The 26,084-nt window shown below is 47.3% G+C and overlaps 1 protein-coding gene across 11 annotated transcripts in view; it reads left to right on the top strand.

The window, feature by feature from the left end:
• Positions 1-18,101: 18,101 nt before the first annotated feature.
• CUX1 (cut like homeobox 1) overlaps positions 18,102-26,084 on the top strand; it is a 371,021-nt gene continuing 363,038 nt past the window's right edge. For 5 of the 11 annotated variants that reach the window (XM_079944249.1, XM_079944248.1, XM_079944242.1 and 2 more), the window contains exon 1: positions 19,382-20,013. In XM_079944249.1, coding sequence (XP_079800375.1) covers positions 19,684-20,013 — 330 coding nt within the window. In that variant the 5' untranslated portion in view covers positions 19,382-19,683. Of the gene's footprint in view, positions 18,421-19,381; positions 20,014-26,084 lie in introns of those variants that run through there. The other 6 variants (XM_079944247.1, XM_079944244.1, XM_079944243.1 and 3 more) reach the window with 4 other exon arrangements.

Raw genomic sequence — 26,084 nt, 5'->3', positions numbered from 1 at the left:
CATGTGAAATAAAAAGAAATGGGCTCTTCCTTTGAATATTCTTTCAGCGAAAAAGGAGGGTTTTTCCGTACTGAATTTACGGTATTGCAGCAGCTTAAAAAAAATAATAATATACAATGCTCTGTCCCACACATGAAACCAAACTGGATCATCAGATTGCCTGAGTCATCTGAGAAGCCACCTTCCAATACCCAGAGTTCCTACCTCCAAATAAAATTAAGTAGAAAAACAAGCTAAAAAAAAAATCTTTAAATAATTATGGAAGTGGGCAGAGCTTTTTCTGCGATTGAAATGGTTGATAACGCTTGTATGAGGAGTGAAAAACATCTCATATAAATTTAATCTGAGTGTTTTTGTTATTAAAAATCTCATGTGAATCATGAATTATGGGAAACATGACTAGGGAGAGCTGTGAACAAGTTGATTCAAGTATCTTAGGCATCTGATGATCTCACGTCCCAGTCCAGCTTGGCTTCTGGGACTGTCAGGATTTTATCAGGTTCAGAGCTTGCTGATGGCCTAATGCTGGCTCCAAGCCTCAGCTGGCTCCTTTCACAGGCTCAAGGAACTGTGGAGAACCAGGCTGGTCACCAGTGACCACAGTGGGCTGTGGCTGGTATCAGTCTCCCACTCTTAAATATGGAGAAAGAGAAACCCTGGAAATGAAGGGTATGGCGAGATAGACATAGACCTCATGACCCTTGACCTTTGACTCTTAACTGAGGAGTGAACCAGGCTCGTTCCTTCCTTCCCTCATCAAACATTCTTTAAACCGCTACTATGTGCCAGGCCTGTAGGTGGATGGGAATGCAAAGAGAAATAAGACTAGGTCATCTCCTCAGATAGCTTAGTCTGGTGGGAGAAACTAAAAAATTACCAAAACGTGGTCAAAGAGATTGCGGGTAACGTTAGATTCTGGGATGGAATCTGTGACGTGCACTGGGGGCCAAAGGATGGCCTTGACCTCAGGAGTCAAGACCACCTGCCTGCCCCAGAAATTGCCGAGGGTGCGGGTTCAGTCCCCAGTTGGGGAACTAAGATCCCGCAAGCTGTAGGGAAAGAAAAGGAAGAAAAAGAAAAAGAAAAGAAAGAAAGAAAGAAGTCAGTAACAAATCTGGTGCCCTCATGTTAGAAAACTTTAAAAACTCAAGCAGAATAGATGGGCACTGACCAATCAGAGTGCACACTGACTATCAGAGGACCGGCCAGGCTACACTAGTGTGAACGTTTGAGCAGCAGGGAAGAGTCTAGTGTGGCTGGAACGCTGACTGCAGACGGGGAGAGGCAGCATGGAGGCTGAGATGGTGGGCGATGACAATGGGAGGAGAGCCTGAAAGATTAGCAGGAGAGAGACCAGATGAGAGCATTTCAGGACGCTCACCTGCGTGGCCCCGTGGAGTGCCAGGTGGGTGAATCGGTCCCTGTGTCCTGTGTACTTGAGAATACAGAAGCCAGATTTGAGGGAATGAAGGGATGTGAAAAGCAGAGGGGCCTGGGCCATCGGTCTCCATCTTCCACTCTTTGTAAATGCGAAGCCAGCATCCAGCTACTATTTTTTTTTCTTGGCCGCGTGGTGCGGCTTGCAGGATCTTAGTTCCCTGACCAGGCATAGAACCGGGGCCCTTGGCAGTGAAAGCGCAGTCCTAACCACTGGACCACGAGGGAATTCCCAGCATCCAGTTACTTGATGTCCACTTCCCTCACGTCACCCTTGTCCATGACCTAGAAGCCGAAAGCAAGGACAAGCCTGTGCGGACCCGATTGCCACATCATCTTCCAATCCCCTTTTTTTTCAGCTCTCCCTAAGACCTGATGCAGCCCAGCCCGGCCTGGAAGAGAAGTCCGCGCTTACCATGACCCTTGGGGGCGCTGCCTCCACCTGGCCTCCTTTAAGAGTTTGGCCAGAGGACTTGAGACAGCCCCAGTGCACCGTGAGCACACTAATGACATCAAGGTGGAACCACAGCCATAAGTCTTAGCCCCAAGAACTTGAACTTCTGCTATGCACCAGACACCATACCAGGTATTTTCCATGCATTACCTATGTTTTAAGTAGGCCCTCCTCCAAATCACAAAGCCACAGAATATACTCCTCAAAATGGGTCCACAGTGGTGGGTGGAGCCCAGCAAGGATGCCAGGCCATACGCTAGATAAGTCTTTGGCAGTGTGACCAGCTCCCGTGCACTTGCCTGCTGGCCTCCAGTAAAACTGCAAATTAGCCCAGATCACAGACCTTCAGAGTTGCTCCCAAATCCTGGAACCCACAAACGTTAAGTTCACCTGTGCTGAGGGTCTATGGAATTATCATCACGTTATAGATGAGGAAGCCTTACTTGTAGTAGAATCTATTCCAATTGCCACCCAGGCTCAGAAACCGCAAGTCTTCCTGGAGAGCGGGGGGTCTCCTATAAGACTTCCCAGGACTTCCCTGGTGGTGCAGTGGTTAAGAATCCACCTGCCAGTGCAGGGGACATGGGTTCGAGCCCTGGTCCGGAAGATCCCACATGCCGTGGAGCAACTAAGCCCATGTGTCACACGTGTCAGGTCTTAGTTGCGGCACGTGAGATCTTTCATTGCAGTGCGTGAGCACTTCGTTGCAATACACGGGCTCTGTAGTTGTGGCGCGTGGGCTTAGTTGCCCCGCAGCATGTGGGATCTTAGTTCCCAGATCGAACCCGCGTCCCCTGCATTGGAAGGCGATTCTTAAGCACTGGACCATCAGGGAAGTCCCGGCATTTCCAAGAGTCTATAATTCTTAGCTGCCCTTTCCACTCTGTGTGCGGCCAGAAACTGGAATCAAACCATCCCACCCTTTGAGTACATTTTCTGAGTATCTCCTCTCTTAATGCTAAATGCCTTCAGATCAAAACTGCAAAGGACCATTGCATTTCTCAGCCCCAGCAAGAGAAAGTGTTGTTGAATAAGATGGCCACTGATGCCTTCTCTCATTCGACACATCATTATTGACAGAGCCAGGCCCTGGGGACAAAACAGGGAGAGGAAGGAAGACAGACCTTGTCCCTGCCTCACCTGAGGTTAACAGAAAAGATAAGCAAATCAGGGATGCTTTAAAAGGTTGGTATTATGCATACTGAGAACGGGGGTAAAAATGAACCCAATCCCAATTGAATTCCACATTGCTGAGTCGAATTTGTTTTCTTTATTCATTTTCATTCACTTAAATATAAATTAAGTTTATATTTTGAAATTCCTGCTGTATCAGTCAGGGGTCTAGCGGGGAAACAGAATCAAACGCAGATGATTCAAGGGAAGTGAAGAAGGGACTAGGTATGACGTGTGGGCAAAATTAAGGGAGCCAACTAAGGGTGTTGAGGCCGTCCCCTGCGTCCCCCGCCATCAGCAGTAACAGTAAAAGCAGGAAGCGGTTACTATCCCGAGGCCTGGGCAAGGGGACTTGGCCATGGGGGCCTGATGGAAGCCAGAGTTGTGGGAGGATGCTCAAATTCCAGAGGCAGAGTGGGAGTGGGGAAGCAAAGTCCCAGCCACTCCTTCCTCCAGTCTCCACCCTCCAACCTCCTACAAAGCAGGCACCTCCGTTAGCCCAACCCAATGGGAAACCAGAGTGGAAGGGAAACTACAAGAGTGTCCTCCCTGGGGCTCAGGTATGGGATTCCAGGGCAGACAGTGGCTGCAGGGGTGGAGGAGGTTCACAAGAATAACTGTAAACTTTGCAAGCATTGGAAGGGGGCTCCTCAGGGAAAGAGGCGAAGGTGTGTCCAGGGCGAAAGCATTCCACGGGAGAATGTTGCTGCGATGGCAGATTTGTTGATAAAGGAAGAGTCTTAGCACAGAAGGAAAAGGAAAGTTAGGCTAGTCGGTTAGTCCGGGCTCGGGTGCGTGATTTGGTCTCAAGATGGGAGAAATGGGAGGGCGGGGTAGGCGACCGTGGTGGTTCCTCCCTGGCCTGTCTGTATTGATCAACTAAACCGATAACCGCTAGCTGTCTCCATCCCTTTGTGCCGTGAATTCACAGCCATAATGTGTGTGCATCTGGCCCTTCACGAGAGTTCATGGAGGCTGAGTAACGTCTGGAGGGAGGAAAAAAAAAAAAAAGACTGCGTGTGGCAATATGATCCCCAGCAATGGACAGCTGGTGATAGAGGGGCTTTCAATCTTTTTTTCTGTCTCGGGCTGAGCAGCTAAGTCTGGTGTTTAGCTGTATTTTGTATTGATTTCCAAAATGACAAAGAAAATTTCCAGAGCTGTCAAACACGAGACATTTGTGAAATGAAGTGGCGTTTCATTGCGATTTCGGCTTTCCTCGTCCTCTATTATGGATATTTCATTAGCAATTAGTCAGAAACTTTTGAAGCTAGCTTTGGAGTTTGTCGTTGAGAGCTTTCATGTCAATTTCCTGTAAAACACAAGAAACATCACTGCTATAAATAAAGCACAAGGTTCAGCACGGAGGGAGAGAATGCAATGCAGAAAGGCAAAGATAATCTCCAAGTATATGCAATTATGAAAAATAGAATAACAAAGTAGGCAATGTTTCAAATTAAGTTCCTAAATGTACATTTCATTTAAGTTTAATAAAATATCACTTAGATTGCAGTAATACCATTTAATTATTAAAAATCCTATCCAACCAGATTAATAACTATGTAAAAGATGCTCGTCTAAATTCTATATTTCCCCTCCGTTCAGCAGTCCCTCATGATGAAGACTATCCCTCATTTTAGAAAGAATTCTCTTCGGTCCCTCAAAGACCTGCTGAGAACTCATTTTTAACACTGTAAATTATTTACATCGGAATCTTGGAAACACAAAGCAAACTAGGGCAGTTGTCATGGATGCGTCATTTTAAGTTTATTTTTCACCTACTCTATCTTCTTGGGCTCAGGCCAATTTTAAAGAAACATCATTCACAATGGTCTACAGCTAGCTTGTGCTGGTACACGTGCTAGGTATCTTCCCAGAGAGTGGACATCTCTTACTACTCTTTGCAACAAGTCCCTGAGGCAAGTATTATTGCCCCCATTTTATAGACGGGAAGAGAGAGGCTTGAGGATGTCACAGCCAGTAAGCAGCCTGATCTGACCCCACGTGTCCCGCCTCACCATTTTCTGCTTTCTCCATGAAAACACACTGCTAGGGCAACTTGTAATAGTTACCTACTATAATTCTCAGCATCGTTGTTCACATCAAATTCCATTGCCATGTTCCATTGATCTGGCTTTTGTTGGATCAGTAGCAACCTTAACGCCTGATAACAGGAGTGGGGCCGACCCCCTTCCATGAGATGCTGTCTGAGTGTCTCTAAATTGATGGTTTTATTAACCAGTGATACGCCATGGAAATTCAGTCTCACAGGGTAAGAGTTTGGGGACCTGGCAACCAGACAGGATGTGCTGGGGGAAGTTTCTGTCTACGTTTAAAATATGTTTTTGAAGTTTCCCCTGTCCTTTTGTGGTTGCTTTCTACTTGATGGTTATTGTAATCTCGGCCTCGGGGCGCTAAGCAATCAGACCTCAGTTCCTCGATGGGATCTATGTTGGGTGGGAAGGCTGTGTTTATTCCACAGAATCCATTGCTGCTTTCATTGAGTTTGGGCTTCAGAGCCTTGGGACTCAGGGAGAAGCTTCAGGGATTCGCTCAACCTCAGCACCGTGCTGGCAAGTCAGGGTGATGAGGCCAGTGGCTCAAGAGTAGAGACCCAGAGTCTGAGAAAGGCAAGACCATTACCCATGGTTACAGCAGAGCCCAGGATGTGAAAGGTTGTATGTGTGCGTGTGGCCACGGGGGCGTGGGGGTGGGGGAGGGGATGGTGGGAAATGACATATGGTCCCTCCTGCTTTGTGAACTGGGGGACAAGGAGACAGGGCCTTCCACTCCCAGTACTATTTACTCTTCCAGAACTTACAAGACATTGAAGGAACCTTGATCCACAGACCCCTGGCCAGGGGTCTCATTCACTACCTCCAGGGACAAAGGTGACTCACCGTGGGCCCTTACTATATGACTTGAGGACAAAGTAACAATTGTTAATTGCAGGTCCTCCAGGAAGGGATGATGTCACTTCCAGCTGCGGGTCATTATTTGTGAGTATTTAGGAGGGCCAGGGGCACATAAGAGCACCTGCTTTTCCTTTTTTAAAAAATATACTTTATGGGCTTCCCTGGTGGCGCAGTGGCTGGGAGTCCGCCTGCCGATGAAGGGGGCGCGGGTTCATGCCCCGGTCCGGGAAGATCCCACATGCCGCGGAGCGGCTGGGCCCGTGGGCCGTGGCCGCTGGGTCTGCACGTCCGGAGCCTGTGCTCCGCAACGCGAGAGGCCACAGCATTGAGAGGCCAGCGTACCGCCAAAAAAAAAAAAAAAAAAAAAAAATATATATATATATATATATATATATATATACTTTATTTTTTAGAACAGTTTTATTTTAATTTTTTGGCCGTGTGACACGGCTTGCGGGATCTCAGTTCCCTGACCAGGGATTGAACCCGGGCCCACGGCAGTGAAAGTGCCGAGTCCTAACCTCTGGACTGCCAGGGAATTCCCTAGAACGGTTTAGATGTGCAGAAATATTGAGCAGATAACGCAGAGAATTGCCATATTAGGATCCCCCTCAACATCTCGCGTTAGTATGGTACATTTGTTACAATTAATGACCCGTATTGATGTGCTATTATTAACTAAAGTCCACAGTTTACATTAGGGTTCACTCTTTTTAAAAAAATTCATTATTTATTTATTTATTTAAAAATTTTTATTGAAATAGAGTTGATTTACAGTGTGTGTTAGTTTTAGGTGTACAGCAAAGTGATTCAGTTATGTGTGTGTGTATATATATACAATATATTATTTTTTCACTTTCTCTTCCCTTATAGGTTATTAAAAGATATTGAGTACAGTTCCCTATGCTATACAGTAGGTCCTTGTTGGTTATCTATTTTATATATAGTAGTGTGTATATTTTAATCCCAAACTCCTCATTAGGGATTAGGACTCCCTCCCCCACCCTAGGGTTCACCCTTTGTTATATATTCTTTGGGTTTTGAGAAATGCATAAGGGTAGGTATCCACCATTGCAGCAGCATACAGAATACTTGCCCCGCCCTAAAACTGCAGTGTTGTGGACCCATTCCTCAGGCAGTTTGATCATCCTGAAATTTAGCAGAAACCATACTCCTGGAACAAGAACGTATGGACCAGTGTTATCCTCCGATGGGCTGTGAACATTCTATGACGTGGAGCTGGGCTGGTGAACAAACACTGTGATAGCTATGGAAAGAGTTAGAGACAGAAAAGTAAAAAATGGTTATTGAGGGATAGTGAGGCCAAAAATCCCTTTTGGAGCGAGGAATAAGGTGGAGGAAGCCTAAAACTTCACTGAGGGATGTCCATGCCCACCTCTAATGCTTCTGGTGTATTAACTCTTTAATCTTACAAGGTAGGTGCAATAATTATTCTCTTTCGCAGATAAGGAGGTACAGGCAGGGAGTTTAAGCAGCGTAAGTCCAAGGAAACAGATTTTCCTGTTTAGGAACTAGGATTTGAATTCAGGCAGCCCGGTATCAGGGAATGTGCTCTTAACCTCCATCGTTAGGCGGAAGTTTGCTACATCACTTCCTCTCAACTTCACCCCAGCCCTATGGGATGGGTCAGTTATGATTCAGATATTCCAGGTGAGGACAGAGAGGCTCAGAGAGGTTAGGTAAGCAGCTCGAAGCCGCCCAGCTACAAAGCTACAGAGCCTAGGGTTTCCACGCAGGTCTGTCCCGTCTGAAGTCCATGCCCGTGACCTTCTCTGCCCCTTGGCCCGGTCTCCTCTGAGAAGGAGGGTGGGTGAGGATTTCGCTCTTCTGCTTCTCTGAATAGTGGTCGATGCAATTGTTCCAGGGAGCTCGAGGGAGGCAGTTTTTAAGAGAAGCAGCGACAGGAAATTTGGTCTATTGTTTGAAACAAGAGGTGCAAACAAGTCTCCTCTTTGAAGTGCTGAATACCAAATTCTGCTGGGAATGGAAAGGCGAGAAGCTACAAGATTCCTGAGCTGGTGTCAAATGCGCACGGCGGAGGGCAGGAGGGGAAGAGGCGGCCCTCGGAGAAACTGGGGCAGGATTTGTTTGAAGGGAACATCTTAAATAGATCAGGCTACAGAGGACAGAAGCAGGGGGCCAGCGATCATTCTTTAGTTTCCTACGGGAGCCCGTTTTTGAAGGAAAACATAGCATCCAAATGTGGGGATAGGAGGCGACCGGCTCAACAGTAAAATGCAGAGCGGTTGCAACAGAAAACAAAACCAAACCCGCCACCTGGTCCGACTCGGTTGGTAATAAAATGCTATCGGATGAACGGAGCTTGTGTAAACGAATCCCACCTCCCACTCACAAGTCAGCATTAAATTTTGGAACGAGAGAGGGGAAGATACCGAACTTGGGATTACTTGCAATCACTTTACTAAACTGCATGCCTTCAACTCTGATAGTGTATCCACGACCCCACCCTCCCAGCCAGACGCGTAGCCAGAAAGGGATTGTTAATCAGATACTTCCCCCGACAGTCCATTAGACCAGACTCCCCTAAGGTGAAGAAGTCAGAACCCCGGGCAGTTAGCAAAGAGATTCCCAGCGATGACTAGGGAAATACACCCGTCGCCAGCCGCTTAGATTGCCAAATATCCTGTCTTCCTGGACTTAAGAGGGACTTTTGACTCTGCCATTGTCTCTCATTTGCAATCGATGTCTCATTCAAGACCAAGGTCAGGTGATCAATCTTTATTATAGATGCCCTGGACCAGGGTGTCTGGAGCCTCCACTGCGGCAGAGAAATATGTCTGGAGACGACAGCTCCGCCGAGAAGGATTACTCGCCAGCAGGCTGCTGCAAGGTAAGATGGAGGGATCCCTCCTGGGCAGGTAATACTCTGGACTTCCTGAAGGCATGAAAGAGAGGCGACCTGTCCGACGACCCAGGTAAGCTCTGACCAGGTTGGGGCTCAGGTGTGACGGAGCAGCTGCAGGTAAGCCTATGGCGGTGCAGAAAGCCCAGATTTGACTCATCAGTGAGCAGGTCACATTGGAGAAGTCTCTTCATCTCTCCGAGCCTCAGTCTTCTTATATGTAAAAGGGGAATAAGGCTTCCTGCCTTGCAAACCTGCTTCAAGGATCAGAGATAAAGGTGTGTAAAGCGCAGGACAGAGGGCAGATGCTGGATGGATAATAATTATTGTTATCAGGTAGTTTTACAAGTAGAGATAACTCTTCCAGGCATGTGCCTTTCAATCTGGCCTTTCCACCCTCAGGACATCAGCAGATAATAGGATGTCCTGCATTGGCTCTATCCCCAGCCCCCTTCAAAGAGTTTCCATAAATATGTTTTATTTGGGGGAGGTCAGACCTGAGAAGTCCCCAGAGGGGAAAGATGTCCAAGGGAGGTGCATGGCTAAGGCAGAACGGGGCTGGGTGCCTCGGATCTAGGTGTCTCAGGAGCCGTATCTATGAGCTATGGCAACGCACCTGCGTGTGTTTGGGTTTTCAGGGCCTTTACCTCCACCAGATATTATTTTCTTATCCCATCAAATAACCTATAAGATGGAACCAGTTACATGTTTTTAAAGTCTTTTCAGCCAGATTTTAGACTCTCACCAGGGCAGGAGCTACTGCATTTCAGTGGCTTTATGTACACCCCCACCCCCGCCACCTTGCCATCCCACCTGCTCCCCTAGTGCACATGCCCGTGTACACACACACACACACACACACACACACCATACCAGCCTGATACAGACTTCAGGAGCAACTGCAGATTTGAATCGACTTTATTTCACGTTGCATTTGGGAAAGCAGGAAACTTGGCTTCTCTGTTGGTGGTTGTGGTCTCAGCCCTGATTTCTGAAATGAAAGATCCCAGGTAAACAGGCCTGGAAGCAGAATATTAGGATAGCCCTCCCCAAGGTCAGACCTATGAAAGATTTTATTCTGGTAATGAGGGCTTACCTTGCCAAAACAAAGAAGGCTGAAGGATTACAGTGCGCTGTGGCATGAAGAATGTAAGTCAGGAAAGTGAAAGGGGTTTAATAACCAGCAATGACATGGCACAGGATGGGAAGGCCATGAGGAGAGTTCCCCTCACACTCTGAGATTTCTTCTCGCGGTGCTCAGCTGTCCAACGGAGAAGGAGTAGGGAACTCCCTCAGGCTCCAGACCCGGCACACAGTAGGCCCTCAGTAAATATTTGCTGGAGGAATAAATAAATAAACACATCAGTTGCTTCAGAAAGGCATTTGGGAGGGTGCAGCTGAGATCATGACATTAAGAGGTGATCAGAAAATTGAACAGGTGCTTGGAAGCCTGACTGAGAAATTCAACCTCTCCATCAAACAACTTTTTGGTGCTCTGAACCTCAGTTTGCTCTTCTGTAAAATGGTATTAAGATATAAGCGGGAGTGCAGAGAAACAAAGTTAGGGTAGGTGGATATAATGCAGTTGAATGAGATTAAATAATAACAGCTGACTTTTATTGGGCGCTTAGTGTATGCAGGTAGAGCTCAAAGCGTTTTCTGTGGATTTTCTTGTTGAAGTCTCCTGCACGTAATGAAGCACGCGCTTCTGCTGTGGAAACTGAGACTACGCAAGGTTAGACATCACGCTCAAAGTCAAAGCGCTTTTCACCAGAATTTCAGTCCATGTCTGACCCTGTGGTTATGTGCTTCAATGCAAACTGCTTCTCCTTAGCTCTGCTGTTGAGATGCTGGCTCGACTGATAGGACAAGGGTCTTTTTTGACGTGGTGAGTTGGAAATGGGAGCTCAGTAGGAATGGGTCATTCGCAGCAACTGCACGTCACTTGGCATCACCACAGCTCGTCATCCACAGTGGAGGACTCCCACTTGCCTCTTCCAAGATACCACCAGCATCTTCCCATTTGGCCAGCCTTTAAGATCCCAGCCTGCTCTCCACCTCCTGGGCTCCCAGCTGAACAGCCCACGCACCATTTCCCTTCTTTGTATGAGTTTAGTCTGTGCTGCATTGTGCCCGCTTTTCCTGACCCCAAATACCCTCCATCCTTCTTTCCAGCTCTTACATCCTGCCCTGTCCAGCACCCCATCATTTCCGAAATCTTTCGCTCATCTAAACTGAGAATGAATCTCAGTTCATTGCTCACATCCAAGCTCATGCTATGGCATGTATCAGCCTTTTATCAGTTCCTTTCCTGGATATTGTTTGTCTTCTGCTTAAGTTGAATCATTGTTCCTCACCCCACCCACACGTTATTGCTCTATTCCCCCCAAAACTGTAAGCTTCTAAGGGCAGAGACCTTTTCCACTGTTTCTGTGTTTCTTTATAGTGTCTGACAGAGTGCTTTGCTCAACAGATAGTGATTGGTGATTGGACAGTGGACATCCCAGCATTCCTGGTTACATCCTTATCTGCTCCCCAACCCCCAAACCTTTTTAAAGAACACAGAATCCTGCACAGCCAGTTTGGCATGTGGCCTCATATCTGACTTCAATTTCTCTCAAACACCTTTGTCTTTTTGGCATCTGGCCTCATATCTGACTTCAGTTTCTCTCAAACACCTTTTGTCTTTCCTGCTGTGGAAACAGACTTCGCAAGGTTAGACATCGTGCTCAAGGTCAAAGCGCTTTTCACCAGAATTTCAGCCCACGTCCGACCCTGTGGTTATATGCGTCAGTAAAACCGCTTCACCTTAGCTCTGCCGTTTAGATGCTGCCTGGACAGATAGGGCAAGGGTCTTTTTTGACTTGGTGAATTGGGAATGGGAGCTCAGTGGGAATGGGTCATTTGCAGGAACTTCAGGTCACTTGGCATTACCACGGCTCATCATCCAAAATTGTGGACTTCAATTAGCATTAATAGAATAACACTTCGCACCTTTATAGGATCTTTCCTTAGAGAACTCAAAAGCATTTTACAAGGAAATATTAATGATTCCCATTTCACAGGCAGGAAACCCGAGGCAAAATCAAACAGTGGCTCAGTGGCAAAATTAGGACATGATTTTTTTCTTTGTTTTCAATTGTCTACGTAATCACTAGATCATGCTATCCCTTCTAGGTTAGAGTTAAATTACTGTTGAAAGACACGACACACCAAGCTTTTCACCAGCCTTACTTTAAATAATATTTGCTCTTTTCCTGCATTATAAATGTAGCCTATGCTCATGTAGAAATTATATAAAATACAGAAATATTAAAGAAGATAACACTTATCCATAAATTCATTGTCCAGAGACACCTACTGTTCTTTTGGTATCCTACGTGTCTGTGGAACACGTTATTCTTTGTGACTGAGCTCACCATATATCCTGTTTTCCTCTTAAGTACTAAACATTTCTCCATGTCGCTATGTATTTTATTAAACATAATTTTTAATGGCTACACACTTTCGTCATTTATTTAATCATTTCGGTACTGTTGGACTTTTATGTTGTCCCATTTCGTTGTTTTTGGTTTGTTTGTTTTGTTACCAGAAATACTTCTGGGATGAAAGTATTTGCATTTTATTCTTTTCTTTAACATATATGCTTTCCAGATTGTGTGTGTGTGTGTGTGTGTGTGTGTGTGTGTGAGTGAGAGAGCATTTTAATAAGAAAAAATTATTGCTAGATTAGAGGCCCACTTTCCTGGCTTCTCCCTTCTATCTCACACACAAACAAAATTTTGACATCCTAGGAGATTCTGCTAGCTACTTAAACCTCTAAAGATATCCTAATACAGATTCTCAAAGCTGACACTAGATCAAATATTTACTGTGAATGAAGCTTGAGGGAATGAAAAAAGTTTTGTACTCCCCGCTAGATAGATCAGCTTCCCTCTTTTCCATAGGAACAAGCTTTCAAAATCTTACAAACCACACTTACCCAGGAAAAATATAATATACAGTCTGACAGTGCTTATGACAAAAGAAAATCTAATTACATTTCGTGAAAACAAGTCTTCATTCAACTCCAACTGTACAACTGCAGAGATGTGTCATCAAGGATCTTGGGGAGAAACAGAACAATATTTTGCTTCATGTCATGAATACAATTAAAAAAACCCAAAACTGTGGTGTCCCTGCCCTATATGTCCTGGCACCAGGGACATAGTTGTGTGTTTAAAATATTGGATGGCAAACTGATATCATAAGAACAATATTAATAATGAAAGGTCAATATAAATAGAATGCATAGGGGTCATATCTCCCAGGAGGAAAGAAAAGGAACTAATATATGGTCTTAGCACAGAACTTGAACTTGCATTAAACAAGATAATAATAATATTTATATAGTCCTTTACATACTTCAAGCCTTTCATGCTATGATGATGTACACTCTTAATTCCTAGTGGTTCAGCCATGTCATCAGTGAGAGTCATATAGGATGGTATGTATTTCAATAGCATACAGGAAATATGTAATATGACACGTATGTGGGCCTCTCATGAGGAGGAAGAAGTAAAAAGGGGAAAATGAGATGTGATATTCTAATAAACTCTAAATTTCGAGAAAGTTTATATTAGAATATAAGTTTGGTAACAAAGAGACTGGGGCAGGGGGCTGTGTGGCCGGTGAGATGGGGTATGGGCGCTTGTGGGGTGATGAGAAGCCCTGGGTCCCTGTTAGGGGTTTGGAAGTCCCAAGGTAGTGAGCCCTTGAGTCCATTAAGCTACATGTATTTTCCAAGCGTAAGACGGAGCTCTGTCTGAAAGATCCAACTGCGAGCTTTTTTGTTTAAGACACGCAGAGAACAGAACGTAATCGTTAGAGGTGTGGAAAGACACCTAGAGCTAGTGGCACTGACATATGCTGTCCAGAAGTGGAAAGCAGACTTAAATGGTGGGCCAGAAATTAAGTCTTTGAAGATTCCAAAAAGGGTCTTGGAACTGAGCGACGCTGTCACCAGAGAGAGGCTGAGGGGGTTGGTGAATAGGAGAGTCTAATTGTTTAGAAATCATTATAGTTTGTTCTTACAAGTTTGGCAGGTTCTTGGTACAATTATACAACTACACATACATTTGGCATATAGAGATGAATTATGTATTCTGCATGTAATTACATGTAGCAAAATGTGTACTTTTATTTGGTGGGTATTTACATAGTACAGGGAATCGTGTACTCAGAAATAATTAGCATAAAGTATTATTTAAAAAACAAAAAAAAAGTTGTTTGGTTTTTCTCGAGCTTCAGAAAAAAAAAGAATCTGGAATCTTCCTTTCATTTATTCCAACAGTCCATGCCAAATTGTTCTGGAAGGCCATCGCCAAAGACAAAAGGAAGACACTGTAATTTCCCTCTGTTGTTCATCATCTTTTGATTTAAGGAAAAGGCCTTTTCAAATTTAAAGTGTCTCAATACTTCTGTCTGGCCTTAGATATTCCTAAATTTAAAACATTTTCAAATTCAGTCAACTTGAATGAATACCTAGATATAAATTTTCAGCTTCTATATTTGTAAAACTGAGACTCTTGTATGACTCATTAGGAGTATGAATAATTTTTTTACCGTGCATCAAAAAGTAGCCATGTCTTTATGTTTATCTGTGAATAAGTTATGAAGGAAACATTTAGCATTATATATTGTCTCTGGTTATCTGACGTATTTCTTGTTGGAAACAATTCAAAACCAGTTCTAATTCGGATGCAAAAATATTCAGAAAGTGAATTAAGGTTTTAGAGCTGAATCTCTTTTGAGTTTTCTTTTTAAGCATATCACATAGGACAGAAGATTTCTGAATTTTTTCATTATTCTTGGCGTTGGCTTAAAAACTCTATTCTCCAACTTTTTCTGGAGATAAAGTTTCTAAGTGAAACTTAATTTTATGAGTTCATTATAAATAAGATCTTAGAACATAGAGACTCTTTTGTGAGGGATAAAGAGGATGGCTTTTTTTATAATGCCCTAATTGTAAGACATTTTTCAGTTTGGAAGAAATTCTTGATGGTTAATTCCTTCAAGGAATTAGGTTAACTATATCAGAACGATTACTAAATTAGAATCTTTAGGAAACAGGGTAATATATTTTCCTTTCTTGGGGCTATCAAAGGAGGACCAATTTAGTAATAATCAACCCATATGGCATTTTAGAGAATTTGCCAATTTTCACCTTAATTGATTTAATCAACTATATGTAGCTGTTGGGAGACAGGAGGGTCCACCAACGCCGGGAGGGCAGGAAAGTGTGAACTTCTGAAAGTGCTTTACAGTGTTCTGTAAGTTACATTCATTAGTATTATCACATCCCCATTATAGGCAAAATAAAATGGGTCAGAAAAGAAATTTAGGCATTCTGGATGCATATTTATTTGTCTGATCTGGTGCGAAACTGTAATTATTTAAAGGGTTCAGGAACAAACATCATTTTGGTCAGTCTTCCCATCTGATTACTTGGGGCTTGATTTTTGAAAGATTGGGATGGTGAATTAGTCATATACTTGGGAACTGTGAGCTTTCTTTCCCTAAAGGGAGAGCCAGAACATCAGTGTCTCCGGGTTGTTTTTCTTGTGCTTCATTCTAAGTAATATTGTTTTCAAGTCAAGACACTTCTCATTTCCTGGGCCAGTTATCTTACTAACCTGCCTCTGTCTCACACTTCACTCTGGGTTCTTATAGCCATTATTCCATTGTCTTTGTAGACGCTAATAGAGATCTAGGTCCTAAAACCTTTCCATTTTCTGAATATTTTATACAGTACACAGCTTGTATAGATCCACTATATTTGGATGTCAGCAGGTCCTCCTGATCTACCAAGGGGAGGCTGAAAGTCAGTATAAAAAGAAAGAAAAAGAAAGAAAGAAAGAAAATAGCCTTTTGAAATAGATATAATTTGTTCTTATTCTATGTCTATACTCAAGAAAAAGATAATGTACTTTAACAAGTTTTTTTAGGTCTCTGCTGATTCTTTCAGGCAGCTAAGGGAATTTTTGATCAGTGATTTATCTGATGTGCTTTTCCTTTAAAATGGTAACATTTTGTGGTGCTGGTAAAGTTATTCTAAACCCTTTTCCCCCTGTAGAGAGCAATTAGCCTTGTATATCTCAAAACTTTGGTAGAAGAAATCTAAACTTTATTTAAATAGAGCTTAACATTTGGGCCATTCAACGTAGTGCTTTTTCGACTAAGTCCAGTTAGCATGTAAATAACGTAAGTATAACCTGAAATGTAACAAGGGTATTTAATACTCATTCAAATTTATTTCTGAAATATTGCCGTGGATTCAGAATCCTGAATTCCAACCAGATGTATTTCTGGAGTATTACACAGGTCATATATATTTCACTTTTTTTTTGGTTCAAACCCTGGGGATCGACACGATAATTAGATTGAGAACATCTGCACCAAATCCAAACCATTTCCCTGATCCTTCCTTGAGCCTTCCCCACGGGAGGGTTTTTTTTTTTTTTTTAAGCCCTTGCACATTTTATTTGTCTAGGTACCTTTCGGGCAATTCCGAGGTCTCACCTGCCTGCCACTGCACAAATAGGAGGGGAAGGCAGACGTACCCTCAAGTGTGGGAGCGGGAGGAATCTTTACATGTGGCATTTCGTCGGGACGGGAATCGCTAGAGGTGGCACTGCTGTTTCCCGCTAGGGGCCTGGCTTTGGGACAGGGCGTGGCCAAGCGCGGGGCGCGCGGGTGGGCACGTGCGCTGGGACCAGAGGACGCGAGTGTCGGGGCGCCGCTGCCCTCTACCGGGCGGCGCGGTCGGAGCTGCAGCGCGGTCGCTAGCCGCCTGCGCGCGCGGGCTCGGGCGCCCCACGCCGAGCCGGCCCTAGGCGTCCCGAGGTCGGGAGTGCCCTGCTTGGCGCGGCGTCACTGCATCTGGGGCCAAGGCTCCCGGCGCCCGCCCGCTCCCACCCACCTGCTTCCTGCCCTTGCTGCGGCTCAAAGCTGCCGCCGGGACGCCCAGGGAACCCCCCTAAAGACCTCGGGAGTCGCGCGTTGTCGAAACTGAGGCTCCTGGTCGCCAGTGGCAGACCTGGGGGCAAGTGTGTTCTCCAAATCTCGGGGACTTTCACTTCCAGTCCCTTCATTCAAAAATGTTGAGTTCACTCCAACGATCAACGCTAAACCCTCGAACTCAGTTGAAATGCAATTATATCCCACTTACATGTTTTGTGTTCCTTACAGATTTTATTTACATATAATTTTCGAGATTGAGGAATGTGGGTATTTGTTTTAACTAATTACACGTTAAAAGAAGGGCGGGAGAGTAAAAGTACAGTATTCCTACTGGAAACTCAAACTCACGTGTGTTATAATCAATTAAAGATGACGACCATAAAACGCGTACTTCTTGCCAGGTTTCTTCGAAGAAAGAAATCAAAAGAGAATTGACTTTGGGGTTTATATTTTAGCATTCCTGTAAACTAGGGACCATGCTTTTTGTTATGAGCGTACCCACACTTTCCAAGTTTTTGCACCCAAACCGATGTGTCTGAACTACAGGAAGTTTCTAAGGCTGTTCCGCTTAAGCGGTGCGGGGGGATACAGAACTGGGCTCCAAGACTTTTCCTGTCGTGGCCTAAGCTGGCGCAGCTCCGGCGGACAGGGGCCATCGGGACCCCCGGCCACCAGGGGCGCGGTGCGGCGCGGGGACCGCGCGGCCACTGTGCGGGACATTAACGTGTGCAGCGACACGGGGGTCAGGGCTGCTTTCCCCCGGCTCCAGTGCCCCCAACATGAAACGCCGTTCGTGTCTGGCTCGGTCTCTGAATCCGGCTGGGTCGCAGGGAGAGGGTGTGCGGCAGCCGACCGCCAGAGCGCCTCACACCAGCGCCGCAGCCGTGGGCCGGGTCCACGCGGGGTCGGGGCTCGGGCAGGTGGTCGCGGCGGCTCCGCGCGCTCGGCGCCCTGCCGGAGGGCGAGTGAAAGCGGCGCGGGGCCGGTGCCCTTCCCAAACGGCCGCCCGCTCCCAACAGAGGGCCCAGAAGGGGCTGCGCTGCGTCGCCGCCCGAGACCGCGACCCCCGGCGCCCGAAAACCGCCCCAGGTGAGCCGGGCCCGGGGCCTCCTGCGGGGGCCCGGGGCGCCCCTCCCGTCGCCCTCCAGCGCCCCCTCGGGGCCGGGGAGGCGGCCGCCGCCCGCAGGGGCCGGGGGCTCGGGAGGGGCGGGGGTCGCGGGCCTGGCGGCGGGCGCGGGGGGAGGGGGCAGGGGCCGCGCACGCGAGGCCCGCCGGCCGCCGCCGCGCCCTCGGGCTCCGACTCCGGCTCCGGCTCGGGCTCGGGCTCGCCATGGCTGCGGCGGCGCCGTGAGGAGGAGTCCGCGTCCTCCGTGGCGGCGGCGGCGGCCGGCTCCAGGCCGGGTTTTGGCGCCGCCCGCCTGCTGCCTCCTGGCGGCTCCTGAACTCCAGCCCCCTCTCTATCAGCCTCTCACTCCGTCTCAATATGTCTCAAGATGGCGGCCAATGTGGGATCGATGTTTCAATATTGGAAGCGCTTTGATTTACAGCAGCTGCAGGTCAGGCTTCTCCTCGCTCGGCCTCTCGCCCGGGGGTGGGGGCTGCGGGCGGTCGCGGCCTCCCCCGGGGCTCCGGGCTGCCCGGCCGCCGGGGGGCCGCGGCGGAGGGGAGGAGGGGGGTGCCGGGGAAAGCGGGGCCGAGTCGGGGATAAGTCCCTCTCGCTCCCCGGCCCCCATTGATAACTCGCTTGATCAGAAATTGATCCTCTTTGTTCAATTCATCGATCAGCCCAAGATGGCGCCGGGAGCCGCCGCCGCCACCGCTGCCCCCGGTGTCGGCCCCCACCCCGGGCGCCCCCCCGGCCCTGCGCCGCCGCCGCCACCGCCGCCGCCGCCGCCGCGGGACCGGGGAGGGGGCGGCCCCGGCGGTCCGCGGGGTGCGCGCGCGAGCGGGGAGCGGGCGGCGGGCGGCGGCGGCGGGTGCTGCGCCGGGAGGGGGCTGCGGCCCGGCGGCGGCGCCCGACCGCGCGCCCCGCGCCCCCTGCCCGCCGTATTCCCGGGGAAAGTTTGTGGGGAGTTGCTGTGGGGGTGAAGCGCCTGCCTCTCCAGGAGGAGCAGCCGCCGCCACTGCCGCCGGCGCGGCGGAGCTGGGGCTGGTGGCGCTGTGGTGCCGCCGGCTCGGGGGAGGGTCAGAGCGGCCACCGGCGGCGGCGGCGGCGGCGGCGGCGGCGCGGCCGGGCTCCGGCCAGGCGGGCGGGTGGCCGGGCGGGCGTCCGCGCTACCCGGCCGGCCCGGGCCCCGGCCGCGGCCCCCAGCCGCGGCCCCCGGCTGTCAGCGGGCGGGGACCGCGCCGCCGCTCCCCCGCCAGGCGTGGGGCGCCCAGCGCGGACCCCGGGGTTTGTTTACGTCCGGGCGGGTGCCCGGGGGCCACCCGCAGACCCCGCAGCCGCCCTGCTCTTTTGTGTGCCTGCAGGAGCGGCGCGGAGCCGGCCCCTCCGCGGCCGGGAACCCCGGTAGGGGCGCTTGGGGAAACTTGCTGGGGGCGGCGGGCGCCGCGCACGCGGAGCCCGGGTGTCGGGTGTCCCGGGGGCGCGGGTACGGGCGCCGGAGGAGGGCTGCAACTTTCCCCGAACGCAGGCCCGGCTCTGCGCCCGGTTGCGCGGTCTGTCCGGGCCGGGGGCGCTTACTCCCCGGCGCCTGTCCGGGCGGTCCTCTCCCCGCGCCCAGGGGCTCCCGCGGACCCCAGTAAATATCCCACCCCCTCGCTTCTCTCTGATCCTCTCCTCCGAGGCCCTGTCCTCCCAGCAGGGCCCGCGGGGGGCAATGGACCGCGCGGCGGGTCCGCTTCGAAATGTCTACTCCGATCGGGTTCTCGAAACCAAAGCCCCCGGGGCCTCGCTGGACTGTGGTATACCGGGCCGTGGACCACGCGCCGAGCCCCGGGCGCCGAGGGGGCATCGTGCTGGGGCTCCACATCCGGCGCCCGAGCCGCAGGCGTGCCCAGGGGGCGCGTTCCTGCCTGCCAACCCCCACCCAGGGGAGCGGCGCGCCCTCGGGGTCCGCCCGGGACCTGCCAGCTCCGCGCTCGCGGCGCCGGGACGGCCCCGGGACTCTGCCAGGTGGATGTTGTGCGTAGCCGGAGCCAAGTTGAAGGTGAGCGGCGTGTGGGCCAGAAACTCCGCGAGCGCTGGCGGTGGTGTTGGGGGGGTGTCTGCGTCTTAGAGACCCTGGGCGGCCTGGCGCTCCGGGGCGGGGGTGTGGGCCCTCGGCGTCCCGGGGGGGACGGCTGTTGCTCCCAACTCAGAGGTGTGCTTGAAGGTAAACTTGGCCTAACTTTCCTAACCCGGAGGACTGGTGATAGTGACCTACAGTACTTTTAGGAGGAAAGCAAATGAACTCCAGATGCGGGCTTGTATGAAGTGAAGCGGATTGGATTAAAATGTATATAAACGGAGTATGACAACTTTAATTGTGTGTGCTTGTTTTCTGCTCTGCCTACGTAAGAGCGGTAAAGCAGACTCATAGTCGTTATGAAATTTCTTCAGATTTCTCACTTAACTAGCAAGAAGACTATGTGAAATATGTATTTCCGATAAGATTAAAACTTAAAGGAGTTCGTGTTTATTGACTAAAATAGATTACTCCAAAGTGTCTATTGTGTAAATTAGATTCCTGAATGTAATGAACACAGCTGAATGGCATTTTTGATAAATTGGTCTACCCTGTTTTAGTAAAAATAGCTCCCTTTTACCATAATTTAATTCCTGAGCTTACTGTAAAACCCGTTGTGGAGTTTTAGGAGACAAACCTTAATTTTTTTTTTTCTTGTCTTCCTAAACGTGACATTCTAGCTTAACACCAATGCGGTTTCTTCTTTAAGCATCCTGGCAAAACTGCCTGGGAGGTGGATTTGGTTTCTAGGGAGTTATTATATGAACTCGTTGACCCCGTTCCCCCCCACCTTGGTGATTAGCTAGTTCTTCAGGGTAGCATGGTTAACTGTGTAACTTTACTGAAAAGTTTCCCTATCAGTTCATGTGAATGCACTTTCAGATGTTCATCTTGAATCTTAAAAATTCTTTGAGCATCGTTTTTTTTTTACTGAGCAGCCATTGGCTTTTGGTGATAGATAAGGATTTGGCCTTCGATGATTGATTTCCTATTGCCGCTTCATCGCCTGTTTGAAAACCTTCAGTTGCCTGTGGAACGCCCAAGTTCCAGGAGAAGGCTAAACTAGTTCTTTCTCTGGGCCCTGAAGAGGCCTTTTGAAATGATATCTAGTTTAGCGTCACCTCTATTCTCAGACAGTAAGTGAGCCAGTGGGACTGCAGTTTGAGAAGAGAGAATTCATTAGTTTCAGACTCTTCTCATCTTTCCAGAGCCCCTTACACCGAGATCGGGTTGCCTGCAGAGCCCAGCGAGGGTTGTGGTAAAGAGGCTGGGTCTCGGAGGGTCCAGGTGAGTTGAGGCAATTGTGCCCCTGGCCACAATGCGGGGAGCCCCTGGCCACAATGCGGGGAGCCGGGGCAGAGTTCCGGGCCCTCTGCTCGGTCTGACTTGAAGCTGCCTTGGGCTGTGCAGTGAGTGCCCAGGAAGAGAGTTTCTGAAGACTGAGCTCTATTTTGTTTCCTTTTTAGTCCCAAAGTCTTGTTGGTATGGGAATTTCAGTGATCTGGCCTTGTTAAGACTAGTTGGACAAGTTTTTATCCTATCCCAGACTTGTAAAAACCAGGATTTTTTTTTTTTTTTTTAATAAGAAAACCACTATTGTATAAATTTGTCTTTTAAATACACGTTTGGAAAGAGGACACTTTCTAAAATGAGCTCATGTAACTCTGTATGTTAGGGTAGCTTTTTGCAAGTGCCTGGCTAGGGCGTTCGTTATTCCTCCGTGGTGACTAGCCTTTCCCTTTAAGGAACCTCTGCAAAAGTAACCTTTAAATGTTTTCCTCTTTTTCAAAATAAGAAAACAATTTCATTTTTGCTGCAAGTCCATTTTCTGGTTGCTTTTATTTTGTTTTCTCCTGTTAAGGAAGTGTGTATGTTACCAGCCCTCCAGAACTCTTCCCTCTAGGAAGTATATTATTTTGATTAAAATATGTATCTCATCTAGGACCCTTTATAAAATAATGAGTAAACAACTGGAGGGGTTCCACACAACTGCTGTTTTTGTTTTCTTGGTTCTCTTAATATCGTTGTCTTTGAGATTGAGTGTGGGAAGGGGGTCATTATCACTTGATTAAAGTTTTTTTTTTCTTTTTCTTTTATACAAAACTATGTGTAGGGTTTTTTTTTGGGTTTTTGTTTTGCCTTTTTTTTTTTTTTTTAAAGATGTAAGTCAGTGAAGGGGTTGAGTTACGCAGCACCTCCTGGGCAGTTGGGTCCATAGAGGCCCTCTTCTGCTTCCCCAATTTCACCCATCTCCTGCCAGTAGTTAGTGACATGAAACGGACAGATTGCTAGTCCCCTCAGGAATGACTCTCTCCTAATCCACTGAGCTAACCTTAAAATTAAAAATACTGTCTGGTGAGCTGATGGAGCCCAAGACCTTTAGTGGCTGTTGAAGAAGTTCTCTGCCCTGTTGTATGCAATTCAGACGAACCCACTAGGGTTCATGTGAGGCCGGGGGGGTGGGTGGTGTGGAGGGGGGGATGTCCCTGTGCAGAAGCACCAGGCTGTGCTTGGAGACCCTCCACTCCGAGTCTACCTGGAGCAGTCAGCAGTCTAAACTGCTCCTGAGGCTGTGCTCATATTCTGTGTCTTAGGAGAGAAAACAGGGCTCCAAGTAGAAAATCCATGTGCCTTTCAGCTCCTTTATAAAAGCACAAGGAACATCCTCAGTGAAAGGAAGGAAGGACAAATTTGTTAGAGGAAAAGTTGTACATTTTTAAAAAGAGAAATTCATCGTGTGAAAAATCCTGCAGAGCTAAGCCAGATTCCTACCTGTGCTTCCGTCTTTTTCAGGTCACACGTTTGGCTTCATGTAAGTGTCACATATTTAAGACAGGTATATCTGATGGACTGTAACATAAATGCTGACTAAAAGTTACTATAAACATTAAATATACAGGATCATATATTTTTAGAAATTATTTAAAAACCTATTTAACATATTATACATACATTATATATATATAGTAGCTTTCCCTATGAAAGTTCTGATTTTTACAAGTAATTGTCAAAGATAGAAATTCGTGTATTTCATCCTGTTGTTTTGTCTGAAGCTCTGCATTATGGCTGCAGAGAGATAGTTTTGGTTTCAGCTGAAATTCCCCTGCCTCTGATTGTCTAAACCAGACCCTTAATCTTATTTTAACATACTTAAAATGTTCAGAAAACCCGGAAGAATTGTTTTGTATAAGTAGCAAGTGAATGTGGTTTAAACACTCAAGCAGTTCTGGTATCTAATTGGAAACAGGTGGAATTCTTGGAATCCTGTGTTTGAATCTTATTATAGCAGAGCACAGAGACACTCCTTACTTATGGCCATTCATTTTGTTGAAGCTGTTTGAAATGGGGCTCTGTGACCTCTCCCTGTGCCCCGCTGCTGTTTACCTGATGTTCAGCTGTGCTGGGCGTTTTAGGGACGGGATACCTGTGTGTGCTTGGACACCCAAGAGAACTGTGCATGTGTGGATCACGGAGTGAAAGGGGAACTTTAATGGCATAATTAGACGAGCGATTTAATATCTGTATTATATAACTAATAGAGCAAAGAAATTTGTGATTTCTGATTTAATAAGCATTTGTTGACATGAGCATTTGGGTACCTTTTCTTATACCCTGATAAACATTTCAAATTCAGAAAGAAATTACTTTCCCTAAGTACATTTAGAGATGTAACCTTAAATAGCAACCAAACCAGACCAAACCAAACACCAGGTTAGGAGGATATTTCAGTAAAATGTTCACGGTGGGGCCCTCTGAATTATCTCAGTCATTCTTCCTATTCTACTTTTCAAAGCCAGCTAATAGCCTTGGTTTTGCTTTATGTTTAAGAACCAAGTTTCGGTTGGTGTTTAGGTGCTGATTTGTGTCGAGCTGTCGGTTCTCACAGTCTTGGATTTGCTGAGCTGTAATCAGTCCTGCTTTTCGGCTCTCCTCTGAGAACGCTGGTAGAGGAGAACGGTCTTTGGCTGGGCAGGAGGTGTTCCTGCAGGGACTTACCTGGGATTGACGGGGTACCTGTGGCATAGCCTTCATTTGTACCATGGCTTGAAGCTGCTTTGAAGCACCTGCGCTAAGCACCTGGGATAATGTACCTGTGACTTAAAAAGTCTGTGCGCTACCCTGTTCATATAATGTGACGTAGTTTGAAGGCGAACAGCTCTTCCTGAAAGACGTCTGATTTGTTGCAAACCCCATCAAGAACCTTTCCTTTGAAAAGTAAACAACTTTCTAATAAAAATAATTCTAATTCTTGCTGTAATTAAATTCTGATACGATGATGCTAGTGTGCAAAATAAATGTTGTCAGTTTCTTCATTTGAATCTGAAGGCCTTTCCTTAGGCAGGAGGCCCCGGGCAGGCAGCAGAATTTTTGTGTTTATTAGAGCCCTGGGCCTGGGGCAGCCGGGGAAGTTCTTCAAATGTATGATTGGTGGGATCCCTACGCAGAGGTTCCCCCCCCCCCCCCCCCCGCCCCATTCTCAGGAACACCATGGGACAGGTGACCGGAAAGGAGCGGGGTTGGGAGTGTTCAGTCCTTCCAAGAATTTATCCAACACTGCAGAGCCACTGGAAGAACAGGTAGGAGGTGCACGTGAAACTGACTAGATTCTGCTTCCTTCTTTGAGGCACTTGTGAAGTTGGGAACACCAGCTATGTGGTCCACACCTTTTATAAAACACAAGAGGCCACAGCAGGGCCTACCCAGTCTTGCTTGTGGCCGACTCACTCAGCTGACAGTTGAAATCCTGGATGCTTTTGACTGTGATTTGTGAAGTTAATGTCGGGAGAAATTACCAGAACTCTCTCTGAAGCTTGTGCTCTCTTAGCATTACCCTGGGTATACCAGCCTGCGGCCGTTTTCTTAGACATCTTTCTCTTTGACTGTGTTTATCAAATAAGTTAAAGGAGTTAACATTTCTTTAAAAAGTTATGCATAGTTGTGTGGTGTCTTGAGTTTGGTTAAGGGAAAAACATATTGACAAATTAGCTCTTTCTTAAGTGAACATTGCGAAATTGTGAGAAATAGAATGCCATTCTTACTGTCATTAAAATTTTATTTGCGTGTTGACAGCTTTTTGCCAAATGTAAGGCGTTCAGATCCTGTCCACCCAGCTGTAAAAAACAAAAAACCCAACCAGCTCAAAAGCTTCTTTCCAATTTCCCCCAAAAAGCAAGATGGTCTTTCTTAATCACCAGGTCTCTTCCCCTAATAAATTGTTAACATTTTATTTTCTAACATAGTTTTATATTTTTAAGACCCAAAAGAATATGAACTCATTTTAGGCATCTTGGTTCAGTTGTTATTTTGGACCTGCAAGGGTCTTTGGTTTATTGCCACCTTCCCTTGGATTTTTGGAGGAGAAATTGCTGTTTAGATCAAAATAATTTGATGTAAAGCTAGTAAGTGACACCAAAGGTAAATCCTTGTCTTGAAGAGCTGGAAGATGCAAATAGAAGCAAGGCCGGTGAGCTGCTGGCAAAGGAAGGGCCGCTTCGGAGCCGCGCTCAGCCTGGCTGCTGCCGGCTGAGTGCCTGCTGCCACCCTGCTTGCCACTTCTTGTCCCTCTCTGAGCTCCCGCCCTGCCAAGCCTGTCCCCTCCTTCGTGCGACAACTGTTGTTGTTGTTGTTTTTTTAAAAGTATTTGTGGAGCTCCATTATTTTGAGATTCTTGGAAGAAAGATACTATGTAAATGAAAATTAAAAATAAAATTCTTGCTGGAGGGGATTGTACATTCAATTTTTTGATTAGGTTTGGAAAAGATTTTTTTTCTCCTTACCCTGAAAATAAGAACATTCTGTTGCTCCTGTCACCGTTTTTGCTTCATTCGGAAAGGTGTGGCAGATAATGGTGAAACGCATCCTTTATTTTCTGTTTTTCACCATGATAGTTGCCCTAGAACTTGAACCCATGCGGTTCTGTGTACAGTGAATTCTTTGTTTCACATTGTTCTACTGTGCCCAGCTGCCCATAGGACACAAACCTTTTAAAGGGGAAAAAATTTTGGGTCATCACCGTGCAGAAGTTACAGCTAAAATACGTAGACCTGCAAATA

The sequence above is a fragment of the Stenella coeruleoalba genome (genome assembly GCF_951394435.1).
Source record: "Stenella coeruleoalba genome assembly, chromosome: 15".
NCBI lineage: Eukaryota > Metazoa > Chordata > Mammalia > Artiodactyla > Delphinidae > Stenella > Stenella coeruleoalba.
This window is presented reverse-complemented; position numbering and strand designations above follow the sequence as displayed.